At 42.5% G+C, this 18861-nt stretch overlaps 1 protein-coding gene across 1 annotated transcript in view; it reads left to right on the forward strand.

Moving 5' to 3' along the window:
- The first annotated feature begins 16525 nt into the window (after positions 1-16525).
- The window catches only part of LOC124802988 (WD repeat-containing protein 26), a 145621-nt gene continuing 143285 nt past the window's right edge, over positions 16526-18861 (forward strand). Inside the window, exon 1 of the mRNA XM_047264088.1 lies at positions 16526-16933. Within this exon, the coding sequence (XP_047120044.1) occupies positions 16722-16933 (212 nt within the window). The 5' untranslated portion in view covers positions 16526-16721. The remainder of the gene's footprint in view (positions 16934-18861) is intronic.

Consider the following 18861-nt stretch of genomic DNA (forward strand, 5'->3'; position numbering starts at 1 on the left):
GCGGTGTCAGACTCTTTGGGGGTGCCCAAGGAAAGCGGCTGCAGGACAGGCTGCACAGCCACCGCTTGGGAAGGCGGCCCGGCTGAGGGGTCGACGTCCATCTGCTCCGAAGGCGGTGGCTACTGAAGAGGGACCGCAGGCCCCGGAGCGACCACCTGGGGCGCTCCCGAATGAAGCTGCGCGGGAGGCATCAACTGGACGGGCTGTCGGCGTAGTAGCGGCGACGGCTGCTGCTGCTGCTGCTGCTGCTGCTGCTGCCGCCCTGGGGGCAGCAGCGAAGTCGGAAGGCGCGGCTGGAACCCGCCGCGGACCAAATCTGTGGACAAAGAACGAGCGGCAGAATCCGGGCGGCCAGCGCGGCGCAACTGGTTCTGATGCCTCCTGTGCACCCCAGTAGCACCTTGAACAGTATAAAAACCTCGACCCTGGACACTTATCACGGTACCACGTTCCCAACGACGGCGACCGTGATAAACTCTGAAAAAAACGGCGTCGTTGCGCTGAAAACGCGTGCGATGCTCAGAAGCGGCGGGTCGATCCGGGGGGTGCAACAACCGTAGTAGGGTGCGATGACGACGGCCGTGGAGAAGCTCCGCAGGCGAAGGGCCGTCGCGTGGCGTGGTCCGGTACGATGACAGGAACGTGATGAGGGCCTGCTGACGAGAGTGCGTAGCACGAAGGCGGTCCATATGATCCTTGAATGTGCGTACAAAACGTTCCGCTGCACCATTCGATTGAGGGTGGAACGGCGGAGTAAGAACATGGCGAATGCCATTGGCAGAACAAAAACTTTCAAATTCAGCAGAGGTAAATTGTGGACCATTGTCAGACACTAAAACTTCTGGAAGACCCTCAATACAAAAAATTGAAGTCAACGCCTGTATAGTGTGTGCAGGCGTTGTAGACTGCATGGGCACAACAAACGGAAAATTACTAAATGCATCTATCACGATGAGCCAACGAGAATTCCAATATGGGCCAGCGAAATCAATATGTACTCGCTGCCAGGGACCGGCAGGGCGTGCCCACTCAAAATAGCGTTGAGGCGGAGCAGCTTGGTGTTCGGCACACGTCGAACAATCTGTAGACATCTGAGTAATCTGCTTATCAATGCCGATCCATGTACAATGACGGCGGGCAAGCTGCTTGGTGCGGACCACTCCCCAATGACCTTGATGCAACAAGTCGAGGACCTTGGATTGGAGCACTTGGGGAACCACGACACGAAGCTGGTCATTCTCGGTGCGTAACAGCAAAACTCCGTGCGAAACAGACAACAGATGACGTTGCGGATAATAGCGACGAACCACAGGATCCGATATGTCCTTTGCCTTGGACGGCCAACCACATTGAACAAAACGTAATAGTAAACTCAGATGAGGATCCGTAGCTGTCTCACGTGCCACCTGACGATAATCAATCGGAAAATCCCGGAGGGATTGATGCTCATCGGCGTCAATCTGATGGCAAGAGTCTTCAGAGGAATCGAACACATCATCCGCAGCAATCGGCAATCTAGAAAGCGCGTCGGCGTTTGCATGCTGAGCTGTAGGGCGATACAGTATCTCATACTGGTATTGTGATAACAAAAGAGCCCAACGTTGTAGTCTCTGAGCTGTCCGCTGAGGAACTGGTTTAGACGGATGAAACAGTGACGTCAGGGGCTTGTGATCTGTTACTAAATAGAATGGTCTACCATAGAGGTAGTGATGGAATTTCGTGACACCGAACACAATAGCCAACGCTTCCTTGTCCAGTTGGCTATAATTACACTGAGCTTTGTTTAGCAATTTAGATGCGAACGCAATAGGACGTTCGGTGTTACCGACGCGGTGGGACAACACAGCACCGAGGCCGTAAGAAGAGGCATCACAAGCTAATACCAGAGGCTTGTTAGGGTCGTAATGGACCAGACAACGATCATTCAATAAAGCCTCTTTAAGCTGCTGAAAGGCTGATTGGCAATCAGCTGACCACACAAACGGAACATTCTTACGGCGGAGACGATACAACGGTGCAGCAATCTGTGATGCATTAGGTATAAACCTAATATAATATGTCAATTTGCCAAGAACTGCTTGCAATTCATGCAGATTGCGAGGGGCGGGCAAATCACGAATAGCTGCTAAATGTGACTGGGAGGGATGAATGCCTTGAGCATTAATAACATGTCCCAGATACTCCAACTCCGTAAGGAAAAATGAACATTTATCGATGTTGCAACGTAGGCCTGCCTGAGACAACACTTTAAACAAACACTCCAAATTACGGAAATGTTCAGCAGGCGTCCGACCGGACACAACAATATCGTCTAAATAGTTGCAACACGATGGCACATTAGCCAGAAGTTGTGACAAAAAACGCTGAAAAACAGCTGGAGCTGACGCACAACCAAAAGGCAAACGCAGAAAACGGAACAACCCCAACGACGTGTTTATGACAAAATACTGTTGGGATTGCTCGTCGAGGGGCAATTGCAAATATGCTTCACGGAGATCAATTTTGGAAAAGAAACGAGCTTCCCCTAACTTATCCATCAGCTCGTCCGGTCTAGGCAAAGGAAAAGAATCAATGACAGTCTGAGGATTAACTGTCGACTTAAAATCAGCAAACAAACGTAACTTGCCAGACGGTTTCTTTATAATAACTAAGGGAGAAGCCCACTGGCTCGCTGAAACGGGTTGAATAACACCGTTGTTTTGCCAACGACGAAGTTCATCTTCTACAGGTGCCCGGAGGGCGTGAGGCACTGGACGAGCACGACAAAATCGAGGCTGAGCATTATCTTTTAACGTAATATGAGCGGCAAAGTTCGCAGCACAACCTAGTTCGTCTTTAAATATGTCACTGTATCGTTTACACAACTCGGTTATGCTGTCTTGAGGAACAACAACAGAATTAATTTGCAACTCATTGTCTTGGATAGACAGGCCAAACAAGTCAAAACAGTCCAATCCGAAAATGTTTACACTGTCTGGAGCGCGGAGCACTGTGAATGAAACTGTTTTTGTATTGCTACGGAATGTGGCTGGCACGCTACATACACCTAACACAGGAATATGTTCTCCACTATAAGTAGCCAAAGAATGTTTTGCCGCTGAAAGTTTAGGGCGGCCGATAGCCGCATACGTAGCACTATTTATGAGAGTCACAGACGCACCAGTGTCTAATTGAAAATTGAAGGTCTTATCCTGGATGCGTAGCTTCACAAATAGTTTATTACACTGTCGCTGGATCGGTGCAGTGGAGGCGGAAGACACAAAATCAGCGCGTTTAGCGCGTGTTCGCTGCTTACGACAACTCGTGGGTTGGGCGGGTGGAACAACAACTCCCGCTTCACTTGCAGTCTGTACACTACTTTTTACAGCGTTTGAATTACGCTTGGGTCGCATAGCAGAGGGCTGGGTGGGTGGCTTATTGCGAACAAGTTTATTACCCACACGAACCGTGGAAGAGTCTTTAAACGCGACCTTCTGGGCGGGCTGGCTTTGAAGAACATGAATATCCAAGGGCTGGGCAGCACTAGAATTGTTCTTGCGTTTACGCAAACAAACAGTCTGGATGTGTCCTTTCCTTTGACAAAAGTGACAAACCGCGTTTCTTAACGGGCAACGTTCACGAGGATGAGCAAGAACACACTTAGGGCAAGACTTAACTCTATCATTTTGCACACGCGGCTGACGAATGTGTTTAACATGACGCGGCCGGCTAGTGTTTACAGTTTGACTCTGCCGGTGGGGCCGCGGGCGTGACCTAACTTGCTTAGCACAGGCAATTTGAGAAATACATGGCTGATCTAACTCACACTCAGCATAGTCAAAAGTATCTTGGGCTTCAATGATGTTCATCACAGTCTCTAATGACGGGTCCGGCAACTTTAAGATAGCAGCACGAATACGAGAATCTGCAATGTTTTGCGTAATAGCGTCTCGTAACATGACATCACTGTAGGAAGCTCCACACACACAATTAAATCGGCACTGACGGGTGAGGCCCCGTAAATCTGTTAACCACTGTTTATTAGATTGATGTGGCAGTTTCTTTAATCTGAAGAACTTGAATCTGGCTGCTGCCACATGAACTCGCGACTCGAAATACTCAGCAAGCTTGTTAACAACAACGTCATAGTCTAAAGCTTCTGGCTGGGATTCCGGGAACAACTTACAAAGTAGTCGATAGACTTCCACGCCTGCAGTGGAAATTAAATAAAGCTGCCGCTCAGTACCTGTGATTTTGTAGACTGACATGTGCGCCTGCAACTGCGCGAAATATTCTTGCCATTCTTCTCTGGATTCATCAAAAGCCCGGAACTGTGGTGCTGCCTGTGCTTGTTCCTTTTGTGTTGGAGGATTAGCCGCTTGTTTGGCGATTGCTTCCACCAAACTTTGTATTTGCTGACTCTGTAACAAGATCAACTGTTGTAATTCGGCAGACATAGTGAACACAAATTAAACCAGCCCCCAAAATTTTATCTCTATAATTAGTATAACAAGAACAAGTTGAACCAGCCCTGCACTCGAATTCGGCAGTCCTCGTCGCCAGTTTTGTGGCGGTGTTCGCAGCGACGAACACTTGGCTGTGGAAATGGCTTACGAAGTCACCGCCACACTTTTAATAGCGGGCCGACCGGTCCGCTGGAACAGTGAACAGAAAGATGAAAGCCCAAACACTCAGATTAAATAAAAGTCGGTACTTATCTTTATTCACTAAGATACAGAAACAAGGTCGTGAACTCCGTGTCTACGGAAATCTGTCTAGTTCAAGTCGGAGCGGCTAGGTCAGCGTCGGCTGACGACAAACAACATCTCTGCTGCGATGAACACACAACTGACTAGCAAGTACACAATTCGGTGGCGAGTACACAACTGAGCGGCGAATGCAGAACTGTCCTAGCGCTCGCGACTCCAGCGCTTAAGAAGCCAGAAGCCAGCGGTGGCGCGCGCAGACTTGCGGCGATTTCCTGTATCGCTGGCGCTGCTTATGCGGACTTTGATGCTGCCAACCTTTTGGCAGCGGGCTCGGTTGGCATTACTGGCTAGGACATAACAACTATCATATCGGAAAGAGTGGACCTAAGGATCTTTAGGAGTGTGGAATCTCGCGTACAAACGTATGACCCTAGTGACACCCAATCACCTGACCACATTCGAAGTCCGCGAGTTCAGCGGAGCGCCCCATTCTGTTCTCCCACGATATCTAATGACTACTGAGATCGCTGATACGGAGTACCTGGCAGTAGATGGCAGCACAATGCATCTAATACGAAAAATATACGTCTTTAGGGGTGTCCGGATACTTTTGATCACATAGTGTAGCTGCTGCTGTCACTGCTGCAAGGCCCGAGGCACGATCTGGCGGCAGTCCAGAGAAGCGTATTTGCATTTTACCATGTTTCCTGTTTCAAATATGAGTACATTAATTTTGAGTTTGAACATAATTTCAGTATGCAGGGTGTCACGTAAGATGTAGCACCCGCTTTATTTCCTGAACGGTTACTCATATCGAAACGTGGTTTTCGGATAATGTGAAAGCGTCGAGGCCACGTACTTTTTTGTTTGTTTGTTTGGTTTTAGCCGTGGTATCAACAGAGACACTGAAATAAGTACTTTTTTAAAAAAAAAAGACACCGTATACTTTTTATAACTGCGTTCGCTAGCTCTTGAGAAGACAGTTTCAGTGATGTTGATATTGAAAACTGTCGTAAAAAATTCGTGAAACGTTCTAGAATTTGAGGGCACTGTGGCCGGAACCGGCATTAGCGTTGCAAAATTCGCCAAGCAGAGCTCTCGTGTTACACTGTGTCAAATTCTCAACACATTTTCCTGTTTACTTGTCTGCATTGCAGGCTGCTCATTTCTGCTTCGACATTCGTTGCGTGCAGACATGTACACCAATGAGAAGAAGTTGGATATATTACTTTTATATGATAATGTAAGAGAAATATTGTAAAAAAGTGCAGCGGTCTAAGGCCATGTATCCGGATCGCCCGCGTCCGGCGCCCCATGCAGTAGCACGAATTATTAAGACGCTAGTGCGGACAGGCTGCTTGAACGTCGAAGAGAGGACAAGAAAGAAGCCTGCAACTGACAGGGGATCAAGACGAAGAGGGGCCTGGCTACGACGCTAAATGATTCCGCACCGTGGAAGAGACTTACTGCCAAGGAATGTGTAATCAATCAGACGAGTCTCATTCAAATCCTGCATCGACAGAATTTTCATCCCCATCATCCTTCATTACAACAGGCACTCGACGACCACGATTTAGAACGTCGTACAGAATTTTGACAGTTTGCCCTTCAGCAACGGAGAGATGTAAGGTACGTATGTAGAACTGTAAGAGGATCCTAGCCAAGGCTCGACATACGTCACGTACCATGAATAATGGAGATGTAACCCTTGTGCGCAATTTCTGGTTAAGCCACCTCACAAGGACAATTATAAACTGAAAAATTACAGGGTCGCCACCAAGTCAAGCCCTTCCTAACAATTAAGAAAAGACCGACCTGGAAATTATCAGTTTAATTAAATTAACAATTTAATTATAAGAATGCAGTTTTTCAAAGAAACTAACGAGATGAAGAGCGTTGTATGTCGTATATCAATGAGCTTAATTAAATGTGATAATTTCTTAATTTTGAGACAGTACACCGTCCACTTAGATTTTTTTCCATTTTTGATGATCACAAGCAAGCAGATTAACTTAAAAAAAAAAAACAGGGAATAGACAATTAATTTCAAAACTGGCATCAACGAGAAAGATAAAGGACGCAGAGGTTATCTTTTGCGTAGCACATTTATTTCATTGCTGAATTTGATACACATCCTATGAATACACACGACTGGTGCCTGAATAAAAAAGTTTAATTAAATAATTCGCAAAAAATTGTAGAATCGCGCAATTAAAAAGGAAAAACACACAAAAGGTAAGTGGAACACAATAATTTAATCATTCCATCTACATACCCACGATTGTCCGAAAGGAACAAAGCAACTTCCACACTTTTAATTTCAACCACCATCATCGCCGATTTTTAACTAATTATGCCACATTCCGAAAATACGTAACTACACACGTTTCAGTTCAGCTGAAGTGCTTAAATGTGCCATTAATTTGAGATAGGGAGGTTCTAATTCGACCTACTTCCTATCAGCAGAAACCTTCTCTAGGAGCTACGTACTGTACTCACCAACCGCTAGCTGCAGAGTCTCTTTCTCCACCGAGCTTCGCCCAACTACCGGTGCAACTGAAGCTACCAGAGCGGTAGGCTTCCGCCACCAACCTGACAGACAAACCAACGTCAGATTAAAAGGGGTAAATCTCTCTGCCCAGGTACTGGGATCCTAAGTTGGTCATCTTCTGCTACCCTCCAAACGAGAAGCAAACATCACCTGCTCCTAGCAGACGGCAACCAACCAAGCGTCCCCCACAAAAGAAACCCGAAACCACTCGCAAAAACACTCATTCAGTCACATCTACGCACACATAGGGTATGATGAAGGGAAAAACGTAATAAATACAGGTCGTGATTTCCTATTGAACACAAAAAAATTAAACATAATATCATTTAATAAGCCTTAGTTTGATTGCTCAGTCTTTTTGGAAGGGTTAATAAATTAAACCTCCATCAGGCGGTGGACAGAATAGGATGCACAGAATCCAGTGAGACGAGCGTCTATGAAACGACTCCACAGAGACGTTTCCGAGACGACCCAACTTTTTTTTTTTCAAACGTTTTCTGTTTACCTATGAAGCAAAGTTTACTAATCAAGCTAATGTAAATTTTCATATATGCACTATTGAGCGGGTGAAAATCCACGCTGACTTCGTCATGTCCAACATCAACGTCCGTGGAGCGTAAACGTTCGGTAAGGCATCATACGAAATTACACTGTGGGACCTTACTTCATCTCAGGCGTCCTAAATGGACATTCAAAAGGATATTTTCTGAGAACATTCTGCCGGTTCTTCTAGAAGAGGTACCACTTGATATTCGACAGTGCATGTGGCTTCAACACGACGGTTGTCCAGCTCACTCGTTGCAACCAACGCAAATGCGGAGTGAGAACTTTCGTGGACGTTAGATAGGACAAAATTCTATTGTCAAATGGCCTGCGAGGTTCCCCGATTCGATTCCTCTTAATTTCTGTCTTTGGGAGCAATCAAAAATGTAGTCTGTCACGAAGCACCAACTACGCAATATGATATATGTTGAATCGCCAGTGCATACCCTACCATATCATCCACTGTAATTACATCTGTTCATTGTCCTTTCGAACACGTTCTTAAATAAACGATAAAGCCATTTTTGTGAAAAATAAAGTTATGTTATGCGATTTGAGTGATTACGAATTCGCTGTTAGTAAATTATTTATTTCATTTACATGTGCACGAGACTGCATTGCAATGTCAAATAAGTCGACAGAGTGTATTGCGCGTAACTGGTAACACAGTCATTAGGCTCTTACGTTCAACATGAAACGACATTTCGTTAAGAGGAATATTTATTTTGCAATGCACAGTTAGTCGCCAAAGTATTTTTGGTAAAACGTACAGTTCAGTGAATGTATCCCATATGATATAATTTAGAGCAGTGTAGATAGAGTCAGTTGTCCGACAGTATGTATTTCACTTCTGAGCACACAGCCACATACAGGAAAAGATAGGCCAAACCTTCCTTCTAACATTCAGATATTTCAGACAGTGGTTGCTTTTTGTAGCATATAAGACCTCATTATTTTTTAATAATGAACAGTTGGTTCCTCTGTTTCAGTTCACATAAATCTGGGAGGATACACAAATGTAAAATTGGTTTCCCCAGCCCTTTGCGAAACGCTAGATTCTAGCCTATATCGTATTTCCATATGTAACATTCGTAGGTGAACCTGAATCTAGGGCATAAATTGGTTCAAGGGGAAATAAAGCTGTATTCTCGTAATGCGGTGCTACCTTACGGTATACAACTGCGCAGCCTGGCCCGAGATGCCTGCTTGGCAGGGTTTGCACCGAAAATGCCGTTTCCGGCCACCGCACTCTTACATTCTAGGGCAATTCTCGAATTTTTGCTAAAGGTTTCAACGGCAACATTACCAAATGCTACAGCATTGTAATTTTGTCTTCTCAAGAGATATCGAATGCAGTTATAAAGAGTTTACGGTTCCATTTAAAAAACGTACTTGCGTCAATATCTCCGTTGACAACAGCGCTAAAAACATAAACCAAACAAAAACATACGTGCCCCTCCACGCTCTAACATTTGCGGAAAACCGCGTTTCGATGTGTGTTACCGTTCACGAAATAAAAGGGATGTTACGTGTTACGTGTAATACAGTAGCCCAAATAAACATTTTGTTTACATTGTTAATCTGGTTTCGTTTTCTGAATTACAGTAATTACTACGTAACTAGATGTTGCTATGTTAGCAACAGTACTTTAGCGACAGTATGATAAACAGAGTTGTTACAGGTTTCAAACATAATACACTGAAGAGCCAGAGAAACTGGTACACCTGCGTAATATCGTGTAGGACCCCCGCAGTATCCTGCAGGGATGTCCATAAATGCCGGCCGGGGTGGCCGAGCGGTTCTAGGCGCTATAGTCTGGAGCCGCGCGACTGCTACGGTCGCAGGTTCGAATCCTGCCTCGGGCATGGATGTGTGTGATGTCCCTAGGTTAGTTAGGTTTAAGTAGTTCTAAGTTCTAGGGAACTGATGACCTCAGCTGTTAAGTCCCATAGTGCTCAGAGCCATTTGAACCATTTTGTCCATAAATCCGTAAGAGTACGAGGGGGTGGAGATCTCTTCTGAATAGCACGTTGCAAGGCATCCCAGGTATGCTCAATAATGTTCACGTCTGGGGAGTTTGGTGGCCAGTGGAAGTGTTTAAACTCAGAATAGAGTTCCTGGAGCCACTTCGTACCAACTCTGGACGTGTGGGGTGTCGTATTGTCCTGCTGGAATTGCTCAAGTCCGTCGGAATGCACAATGGGCATGAATGGATGCAGGTGATCAGACGGGGTGCTTTCGTACGTGTCACCTGTCAGAGTCGTATGTAGACATATCAGGTGTCCCATATCACTCCAACTACACACGCCCCACACCATTACAGAGCCTCCACCAGCTTCAACAGTCCCCTGCTGACATGCAGGGTCCATGGAGTCTTGAGTTTGTCTCCATACCCGTACAAGTCTATCCTCTCGACACAATCTGAAACGAGACTCGTTCGATCTGGCAACATGTTTCCAGTCGGCAACAGTCGAATGTCGGTGTTGACAGGCCCAGGCGAGACGTAAAGCTTTGTGTCGTGCAGTCATCAAGTGTATACGAGTGGGCCTTCGGCTCCGAAAGTCCATATCGGTGGTTTTTCGTTGAATGGTTCGCACGCTGACATTTGTTAATGGCCCAGCATTGAAATCTGCAGCAATTTGCGGAAGGATTGCACATCTGTCACGTTGAACGATTCTCTTCAGTCGTCGTTGGTCTCGTTCCTGCAGAATCTTTTTCCGGGCGCAGTGATGTCGGAGATTTGATGTTTTACCGAATTCCTGATATTTACAGTACACTCGTGAAATGGTCATATGGGAAAATCCCCACTTCATCGCTACCTCGGAGATGCTGTGTCCCATTGTAGGTGCGCCGATTATAACACGTTCAAACTCACTCAAATCTTGAGAATCTGCCATTATAGCAGCAGTAACCGATCTAACAACTGCGCCGGACACCTGTTGTCTTCTTCTGTATAGGCGTTGCCAACCGCAGCGCCGTATTCTGCATGTTTACACGTCTCTGTATTTGAATACGCATGCCTATACCAGTTTCTTTGGCGTCATTACAGCATATTTATTATCTCTTTTGTTACTCGATTGTTCGTAAATGAAAAGTTCCAATTGCAACTAAATGAATCGACAATACGTGTTCCTTCCAATGGATGGAAGTAATATTAGCGAGTATTTCGACATGAAGTTGTTGAAAATTACAGTAAAGAGCTCAAACGGCGAAATTACATGTATGAGTCCTACGTAACTACATAACAGTTAATCGTGCAATCCAAAATAGCTTCGAAATCGTATGAAAAATGAGCTGTTAATCTTCATACTGTTTCCTAAGAATGTCAATAATTCTGAGGGGATCCCATGTAATCATGGCCGGTTCGCGGGATTTTACTGCCCACCCCGCAACCCCCCTCCCCCTCTCCCCCCCCCCCCCCCCCTCCACCCTTCCGGCCAGACCGCTCCTTGCACTTTACACACAGTCAACTTTTTTCTCAATGTCATTCATACATGGTATCTTATTTTCACGTGTCACACTTACTCATCCGTCTTTTTGGCTTGAATACGTATTAAAGACCAGACCCAGGTAAGGGGCACCAGTCACTGAAACAGAAATGAAACGTGTGCAGTGTAACACATTTTGATTTATAACATCAAAATCAATTATTCAACCAAAATTATTTATGTCACTCTCAGAACATCTAACTAAAATCTGTTCACTCTTTCTCGTTCCCTGAGTAGGGGTGAGCGTGCGGGGGCGAATCTTTTGATAGATAAGAACTTTCAACATCGCAGCGCGTCAGCAATCGTTGGTTAATATATTAAAAAATTAGAAACCCGAGGTGGGTTTCTAGTTTCCGCAATATCCTTTCTTTCAGGAGTGCTAGTTCTGCAAGGTTCACAGGGGGGCTTCTGTAAAGTTTGGAAGGTAGGAGACGAGGTACTGGCAGGAGTTAAGCTGTGAGGATGGGGCGTGAGTCGTGCTTGGGTAGCTCAGATGGTAGAGCACTTGCCCGTGAAAGGCAAAGGTCCCGAGTTCGAGTCTCGGTCCGGCACACAGTTTTAATCTGCCAGGAAGTTTCATATCAGCGCACACTCCGCTGCAGAGTGAAAATCTCATTCTGGTATCCAATTAATAGTTTCGTCCGATTGTCAAGTATGACCTCTACTCATACTATTTAGCAGGAACTATCTAATTCAGTTTCACTACAAGGTAAAATACATCTGACAGCAATAAATACTCCCCCACCAACTGTATTTATTCTATCCTTTCTGAACACTGTCAGGTCGTTTGAAAAAATTTCAGCTGAACTTATTTTCGCCTTTGCCAGCTTTCTGTATCTATAACTATTTGAGATTCAGTGCTTTCTATTTCTGTCAAACCGTCTTTGCAAACAAAAAAGAGACTCTACAGAATGCAAATATATGACTTATCACAAGAGTTTTGTTTAAGCACTGATGCATCTTTGCAGGGTCTGAGGGAATGCCTATACCAAAACACTGAGACAGATGGACAACAAAAACCCAAGATTAGTCTTTTGCGAGTAGAACTCTTACTGAATGTGAGCGATCATATTCAGTAAGAGAGCTTGGGGCTCACCCCATAGTCTGGGGTGGGGAAAACACACCAAAGTTTTCTGTGACCATGAAGTGCTTTCTTTTCTCTTGACATGAAAACTGCTGTCCAGAAAATAGCTAGATGGTGTTTTTATTTGCCAGAATTTAGTTTCAAGGTAGTGTACGTCGAAGGTACACAGAACATAATTGCTGACACCTTTTCGAGGCTACCCCAAGGGTTAAATAAAGTTTTAAAACTCACCAAACAAAACTCTGAACTCCGCATCCCACTTATGCAAGACAAAACATAACAACTCCATCATGTAAAAATTTGCAATAGTCTGGTGCAATTGCAATATCCACGCTGGAAAAAGGTATGACTCAAACTACGTGAAGCAGATGAGGATAATAACTTAAAAATTTTTATGCTATTTATAAAGGAGTACTGTTTCACTGAAGTACATCTATTTTTACCTGCAAAGTTTGTAAATGAATTCATTCTTTACACTCAGGATGTATGGGATCATTATGGTGTTTTTAAATGCACCGATAAGATAAACATGTACTGCTACTTACTCAACAAGCGGCGCCGAATTCTCCGCGTAATTCGAAAATGTACTACATGTCAGAAGACCAAACACTCCAACAAATCAAAATTAACTGAACTACATCCAATAGTTCCCACAACACCTTTAAAATTAGTATCATAGGATGCTGCCGGTCCTTATACAAAAGCAAAAGAGAGTCCTAAGTGTGTAATTGACTAATATGATGTTTTTTTCCAAGTGTGTTAAGTTGTATGCAGTGAGGCCAGTGACCGCAGTTTCTGTTATTAGAAAAATTACAGATGATTATCTCCCGAGAGTAGGGAAGTCGAAGATACAGTTTAACTGGTAATGCATCGTACTTCACAGGTAACAGATGGGAGGAATTCATGACCGCTAATAAAATAAAACACATACTCGCATCACGATTTCATACCATAGCAAACCCCATAACAAGGGTGTTTAAGGAATCTATTAGATCTGTACGCTGCTACACACTAAAGAAACATACAAAATGGCTCGAATTCGTCTCACCATTTCAACAAATAATTAATAACTTACCACATAATTCGACAGGTTTTATACCAGCGGAGTTAATGCTTAAGAAATGAGAAATGGACGAGTGGGAAAGACCACTGCCTAAAGTACCTAAGGGAGATATGTCATTTGAATAGAAAATATGCCAAGCCTTGAGTAATTCCAGAGAAAAGCCCGAGTATAAAAACAAAGACTATGGTGTACTGTACAATTCCATATAGGACAAGAAGTAGTGTTGTGAATGAATCCAAAGTCTTCCAAAGACGGAAAACTTAACCGCAAATGGCAACTTTTATACACTGGCCCATTTGCAATTACACTAATACCTCATCCAGGATCATGTAGACTAGCTCACCCTATAAATGAGAAGTACAAGGGTCATTATCCACACAATGATCTAAAGGAATATGTACATGGAATGGAGCTGACAAAAGGTTAAACCGACTCATGAAGTTATTGTACTACGTTATTGTGCTCAAGTGCAGTGAAAATATTTCACTACAAATTATGAAAGATGTTCACTTGGTTTTGGGATAAGTTTCTTTATTGTTATTATTGTTATTTATATTTGTGTAAGCAGAAATACGGTAAGCCATTCGTTATTTAAAATTTTGTTTCTGGACAAGGCTGATGTGAAATACGTAATAAGCTGAATTTAATCACCGTGATACGAATTCACTACTAAAATGTATACACCTTCAACCACAAACTGATAAATGTGGTAGGGAAATATTTATGATGTAGCATTGTGAGAGACGCAACGTGTAACTGCAGTAGAAAGCTCTGTCACAGGACGGTGTTCACGGCGCATGCGTGTAGGCAAAACGATTCCAACACACTGCTTAACGCGCCAGACAGCTAACATTAGTATCTGTACACCAAGTAGAATATACCCGAAAGTTTATGAATATTAACTGATTACTGAAATAAATATTAAGGTCTATACTGTAATAATAAAATAAATATAAGGAAAGAGAACTGAGATAAGGAAATATTTGCATGGAAGAAAGAAACATGAACTACATATATACATATAATAGTACACAGGAGCTATATCCCGCAGTGAAAAGCATAAATTAAGTACATTAAAGTACAATTATTACAGGGACTTTTAAGCAAATGACCTTAATAAATTTGTATGACGCAACGATGTTAAAATTTTATCTATAGTGCTGCAAACACTGAGCAAATAGTTTGTTACAAAACACAAAGAAGTGTTCACAGAGTAATGGTGCCTTTACTGTATCATATCTCAAAGCTACCCAATCGTCTTTTTTTGTGTTCCTTTCTCCTGTTTCACTCAATATCTGTCTAATGCCCCCTTTGACACCTTCAGCAACTTCTGTTTCTTTCAATTTATCTAAATCTCACCTTCTAAATTTCCTACATGTTTGCAATTTCTTCAGTTGTAATATGCAATAATTGTGTGTAGAGTCCACATCCATTTTTGGAAATGTTTTGCAGCTTAAAATCTTGTTTCGAAATATCTGCCTTACGATTATATAATCTATCAGAAACCTTACGATGTTTACAGTTCTCTTCCACATACACAACTTCTCTCATGATTCTTGAGCCAAGTTTTAGCAATGATGTGCAAAATTCTGTCAGGCTGCTTCCCCTTAGGGCTACATTCCTTTCCCACAGTCGACGTTCTCTTACCATTTTTCCTTCTCTTCATTTTCCTGCTGTCGAATTCCTGTGCTTCACCACAATTAAATTTTCGTAATGACTCGAAGTTCTTCAAATTCTAACTGAAAGTGGCGGCGTTTCTGAACCGATTCCCATCAACTGAATGACATAGCGGTCGAAATTGTTTAATTATTCGACAAAATTGACTTTAATCTGTTAACAGGTCATGTACTTCTACTGACAACTGTGACATAGTCGGAACTACCCTCTGTAAAGCATTTCAGAATAGTCTGCAAAGCTTGGGTGTAGATGTTGACACTACTCTGTGTGGACAGCTACAGGCAAAGTCCAAAGGATTCATACCTTTAACAGCTGCCCAACTAATTAAATAAATTTCGTCCACTTTTTTGCGGGACGTAAGTCCTTAGCAAGCACTTCCTAAGGAATCTCTTACATGTGTCATGACGAAGGTTAGAGTACCGCGCTATTACTGTGAGTGCCTAATAAGGGCGACGGATTGGTTTCTCTTCACGTGGACTTTTTAACTAACATGTCGTCTAGTTCCCCACAATTCGCCGATCCACGCAAGGCTATGTAGTTGTAGATTACTGAAAACCCAACTGCAGCTTGAGCGTGAGCATTTGTCATATTATTCCGCACAGAGTGAGTTGCGCATAACTATGACCAAGTAAACCTGCTCTAGTGGCGGATCAATCTCGTGGCAGTCATAGTGATGCATTCACTGTGACACTCCTTAACTAGTTTTAAAGACATGACACGCATTTTCAGTTGTATTGGATTTTATTGATGTAATTATCACAGTTACATAACGAACGTAATGAGAGTAAGGTCATCGCTATCACTTGTGTGTCCAACTTCGTCACTTCATGGGCACCTTATCGCTACGACAGAAGACTATGTTTGAATTACGCTAATGAAGACTATTTGTTTGCAATATGCTAATGAACTTATCCGAACTTGCAAAACTAAGAGAATTGATCAGTTACGACGATACTTCGTCTCGAGAAACGGAAAGTATCTAATTTGGTTATTTCAGACTCATATGCACTTAAGAGCGAACAAAGGAAACTGTGAAGTGTGGGTAATAACCAGTTGTCTATCATTGCGAAACATTTACATTTATATGTATTTCCCTTTATACCACACAGTTAAATGTGTAACAAACTGCCTCAATTATAGTTCCCGGCAAACTATAAATTATTGATTAAAGACCCCGGGCAAATTCCCACTTTGTTGTGGTGTGACTGTAATCACGTCTATCACTGCTGACAAATGTGATCTGTGATTTTGCAATGAAAACACAACCAGAGATACTGTACTCGATGCGACATCTATGAACTGAAAGTCGAAGTACCAGCGTGGTCAGAGACTCGCTCTAACTGCAAATGGGTGTACCAGTTGAATGAGTTTTGCTAGTTGGCGAACCTATTTCCCAGGTCCTTGTATATGACGTCACAATCTAAACATTGCTCAGCTGTAGGAAGGTGTAGTGCTGTCGGAAGAGTGGTTGACGTTGGATTCACACTAGATTTCTTCGGGAAACTGAGTGTGTCTCCACAAATTTCACCACGGCGACCCGTTAGCAAGCCTGGCCTCGAGCGGAGAGTCGGACGACGGTGGACTTGCTCCGCCACCGCGAAAGAAATCGCGTACTTTGGACGCTACAATGCAGCAAGCAGCTAATGGCTGTGCGCAACGCAATGGAGTGTCCGAAGACCATTCCGATACTTTCAATCAACAAAACGGTGCCGAGATCTCGCCCGATGACAACGCTGTTAATGGAGGACCAAATGAGGAAATTACTCCGAAGATAATGGACAAGACCACTCAGGACATTGTGCGACTTATTGGGCAGCATTTGAAAACAATCGGGCTTGAGTATGTTTCACTCGAATTTATTTATTTAGGCGTTTCTTAATTGCTGTGGTTGTAGTAACAGTTTAGAAATATGTTTATATAAGAAGGAGTTGGTAGTGGAGAATCTTCATTACTCATGTTTATTAGCTGACCTATAAGTGACCTTATTTAGGCAAGGTGTAAGATGCATTCAACACAGCTGTTCGCCCAAGGTTTAGCTGTCAGCCTGCCTTTGTGTTTTCATCACACGATTGGTTGACCCACCCTTACGTTTGTTTACTGTGTTAATGTTTTTCACTGTTAGCAAGAAAGCCATTAAATGACTAGTGCATGAACTACATCAAGAAGAAAGAAAAAAATAGTATTACTAAATGTTGTAAACAGACAATTAGCCTCCAGTGTTAGCGAAAGATAACATCATCGATTTTTTTGTTTGACCAAATCTGGTGGTACTTTGCGAAGTATTCCGTTGCATTTTGCTCGTTTTGTGCAAATAAGTTCAACGGACTGTTTATAATGTGGTGAAATAAAAAAAAAAAATCGTTCCACGTAATGACGTTGCAGACTCTTATCCAAGATTGAGGATTTTTTTTTTACAAAATTAACTTTACAAATCAATCGTTTCTAAATGACAGCGTAATAAATAGTTTGAAAGGTTATGAAAAGTATGATATTGTGAATTTGTCACGAAAACGGCATAAATTTCATAGGCTGTGTAAGACGGACGAGACAAGAGAGAATAGATAATTACGTCCATGGAAGACAGTACATCAACGAAGACAGGTTATTTCATAGTAACTGTAAAAAAGAAAAATGTTACGTCCAGTTCTTGAAATTGTCATTCTTTATTAAATGTTTCGAAGTTAAAGCACAAATATTGTTCAGGATTCAGCGTTTATTTGTGCCATTTTTCCAACCTCAAAGATAGAATAAACTTTTGTATTGTAATTTGCAAAGAGATTTAATTTTTGAACACACCTTTTAAGCCAAATAAAACATTGCTTTTTTTAATGTTTTGCATTTGAAATATTTAACTTGAAGAAAGTTTTCTGCTTTGTATTGTTTTATTGTGTGAGGAGATTGACAGACACTGCTTTTCAGTATTGTTTCAAATCTGGCATTTCTTCTAAACACTGTAAAACAGCACCAAAGAGGCAGGTTTACAATTTTATACTGTACCTGATATCATAATTATATTGCATTTATCATCCATGTGTAATAATTATGCCTCATTTCTTGTTCAAGCTCAATCATTCTCCAACAACTCAGTCTTGAACAATTATAAATTTTATGAAGAAACAGAATTCTCTCATCAAATAATATGATTCTTGGTTTTTGGTGAGGCTTAAGAAATAAATAGAGGGATTTATCCTCACACACTAAAACTATTAAAACATTGTCTTAAAGTATCGGACATGAGTGTTAGTATGAATATTTTTGAACAGTTCTTTGAAGATAAATTAAACATCATTGTGTAATATTTTTGTAGTTATCTCTCATTACACCCTTTTTGTTTGGAAGCTGCTGGAAATGCAAAAATCATCTATACCCTCACACTGGCTTTGGTCAAATGTCCCTTATTGACTGACATATTCCTGGTGCCCTGTAAAATTCATTTGAGGTGCTAGTCCAAGTAATGTCCATGAAGAGGAATGTGTTTGGAAAGCTGTGTAACTTTCCTGTTTCACAATTCTTTACAAAAAAAAGATATTACTTTGGCTTATACAAAAGTTAATTGAATTTGTTACTTAAGGGACATAGTTGCAGTCCATTACCATTGGGTGTCAGTTACTTGTTATTTTTGGGTGTTTTGTGTGTAACTTTAACTCCTTGAATAATTCACTACACTCATGGTACCAATACTGTGCAGTGTACTTCTGAAGACACAGTTCAGTGGTTGGTTTGTGAGATTCTCTTTATTACCATACTGGCCACAAAGCATAAATAAA

This window comes from Schistocerca piceifrons, chromosome 6, assembly GCF_021461385.2.
Source record: "Schistocerca piceifrons isolate TAMUIC-IGC-003096 chromosome 6, iqSchPice1.1, whole genome shotgun sequence".
In the NCBI taxonomy this organism is placed as follows: domain Eukaryota; kingdom Metazoa; phylum Arthropoda; class Insecta; order Orthoptera; family Acrididae; genus Schistocerca; species Schistocerca piceifrons.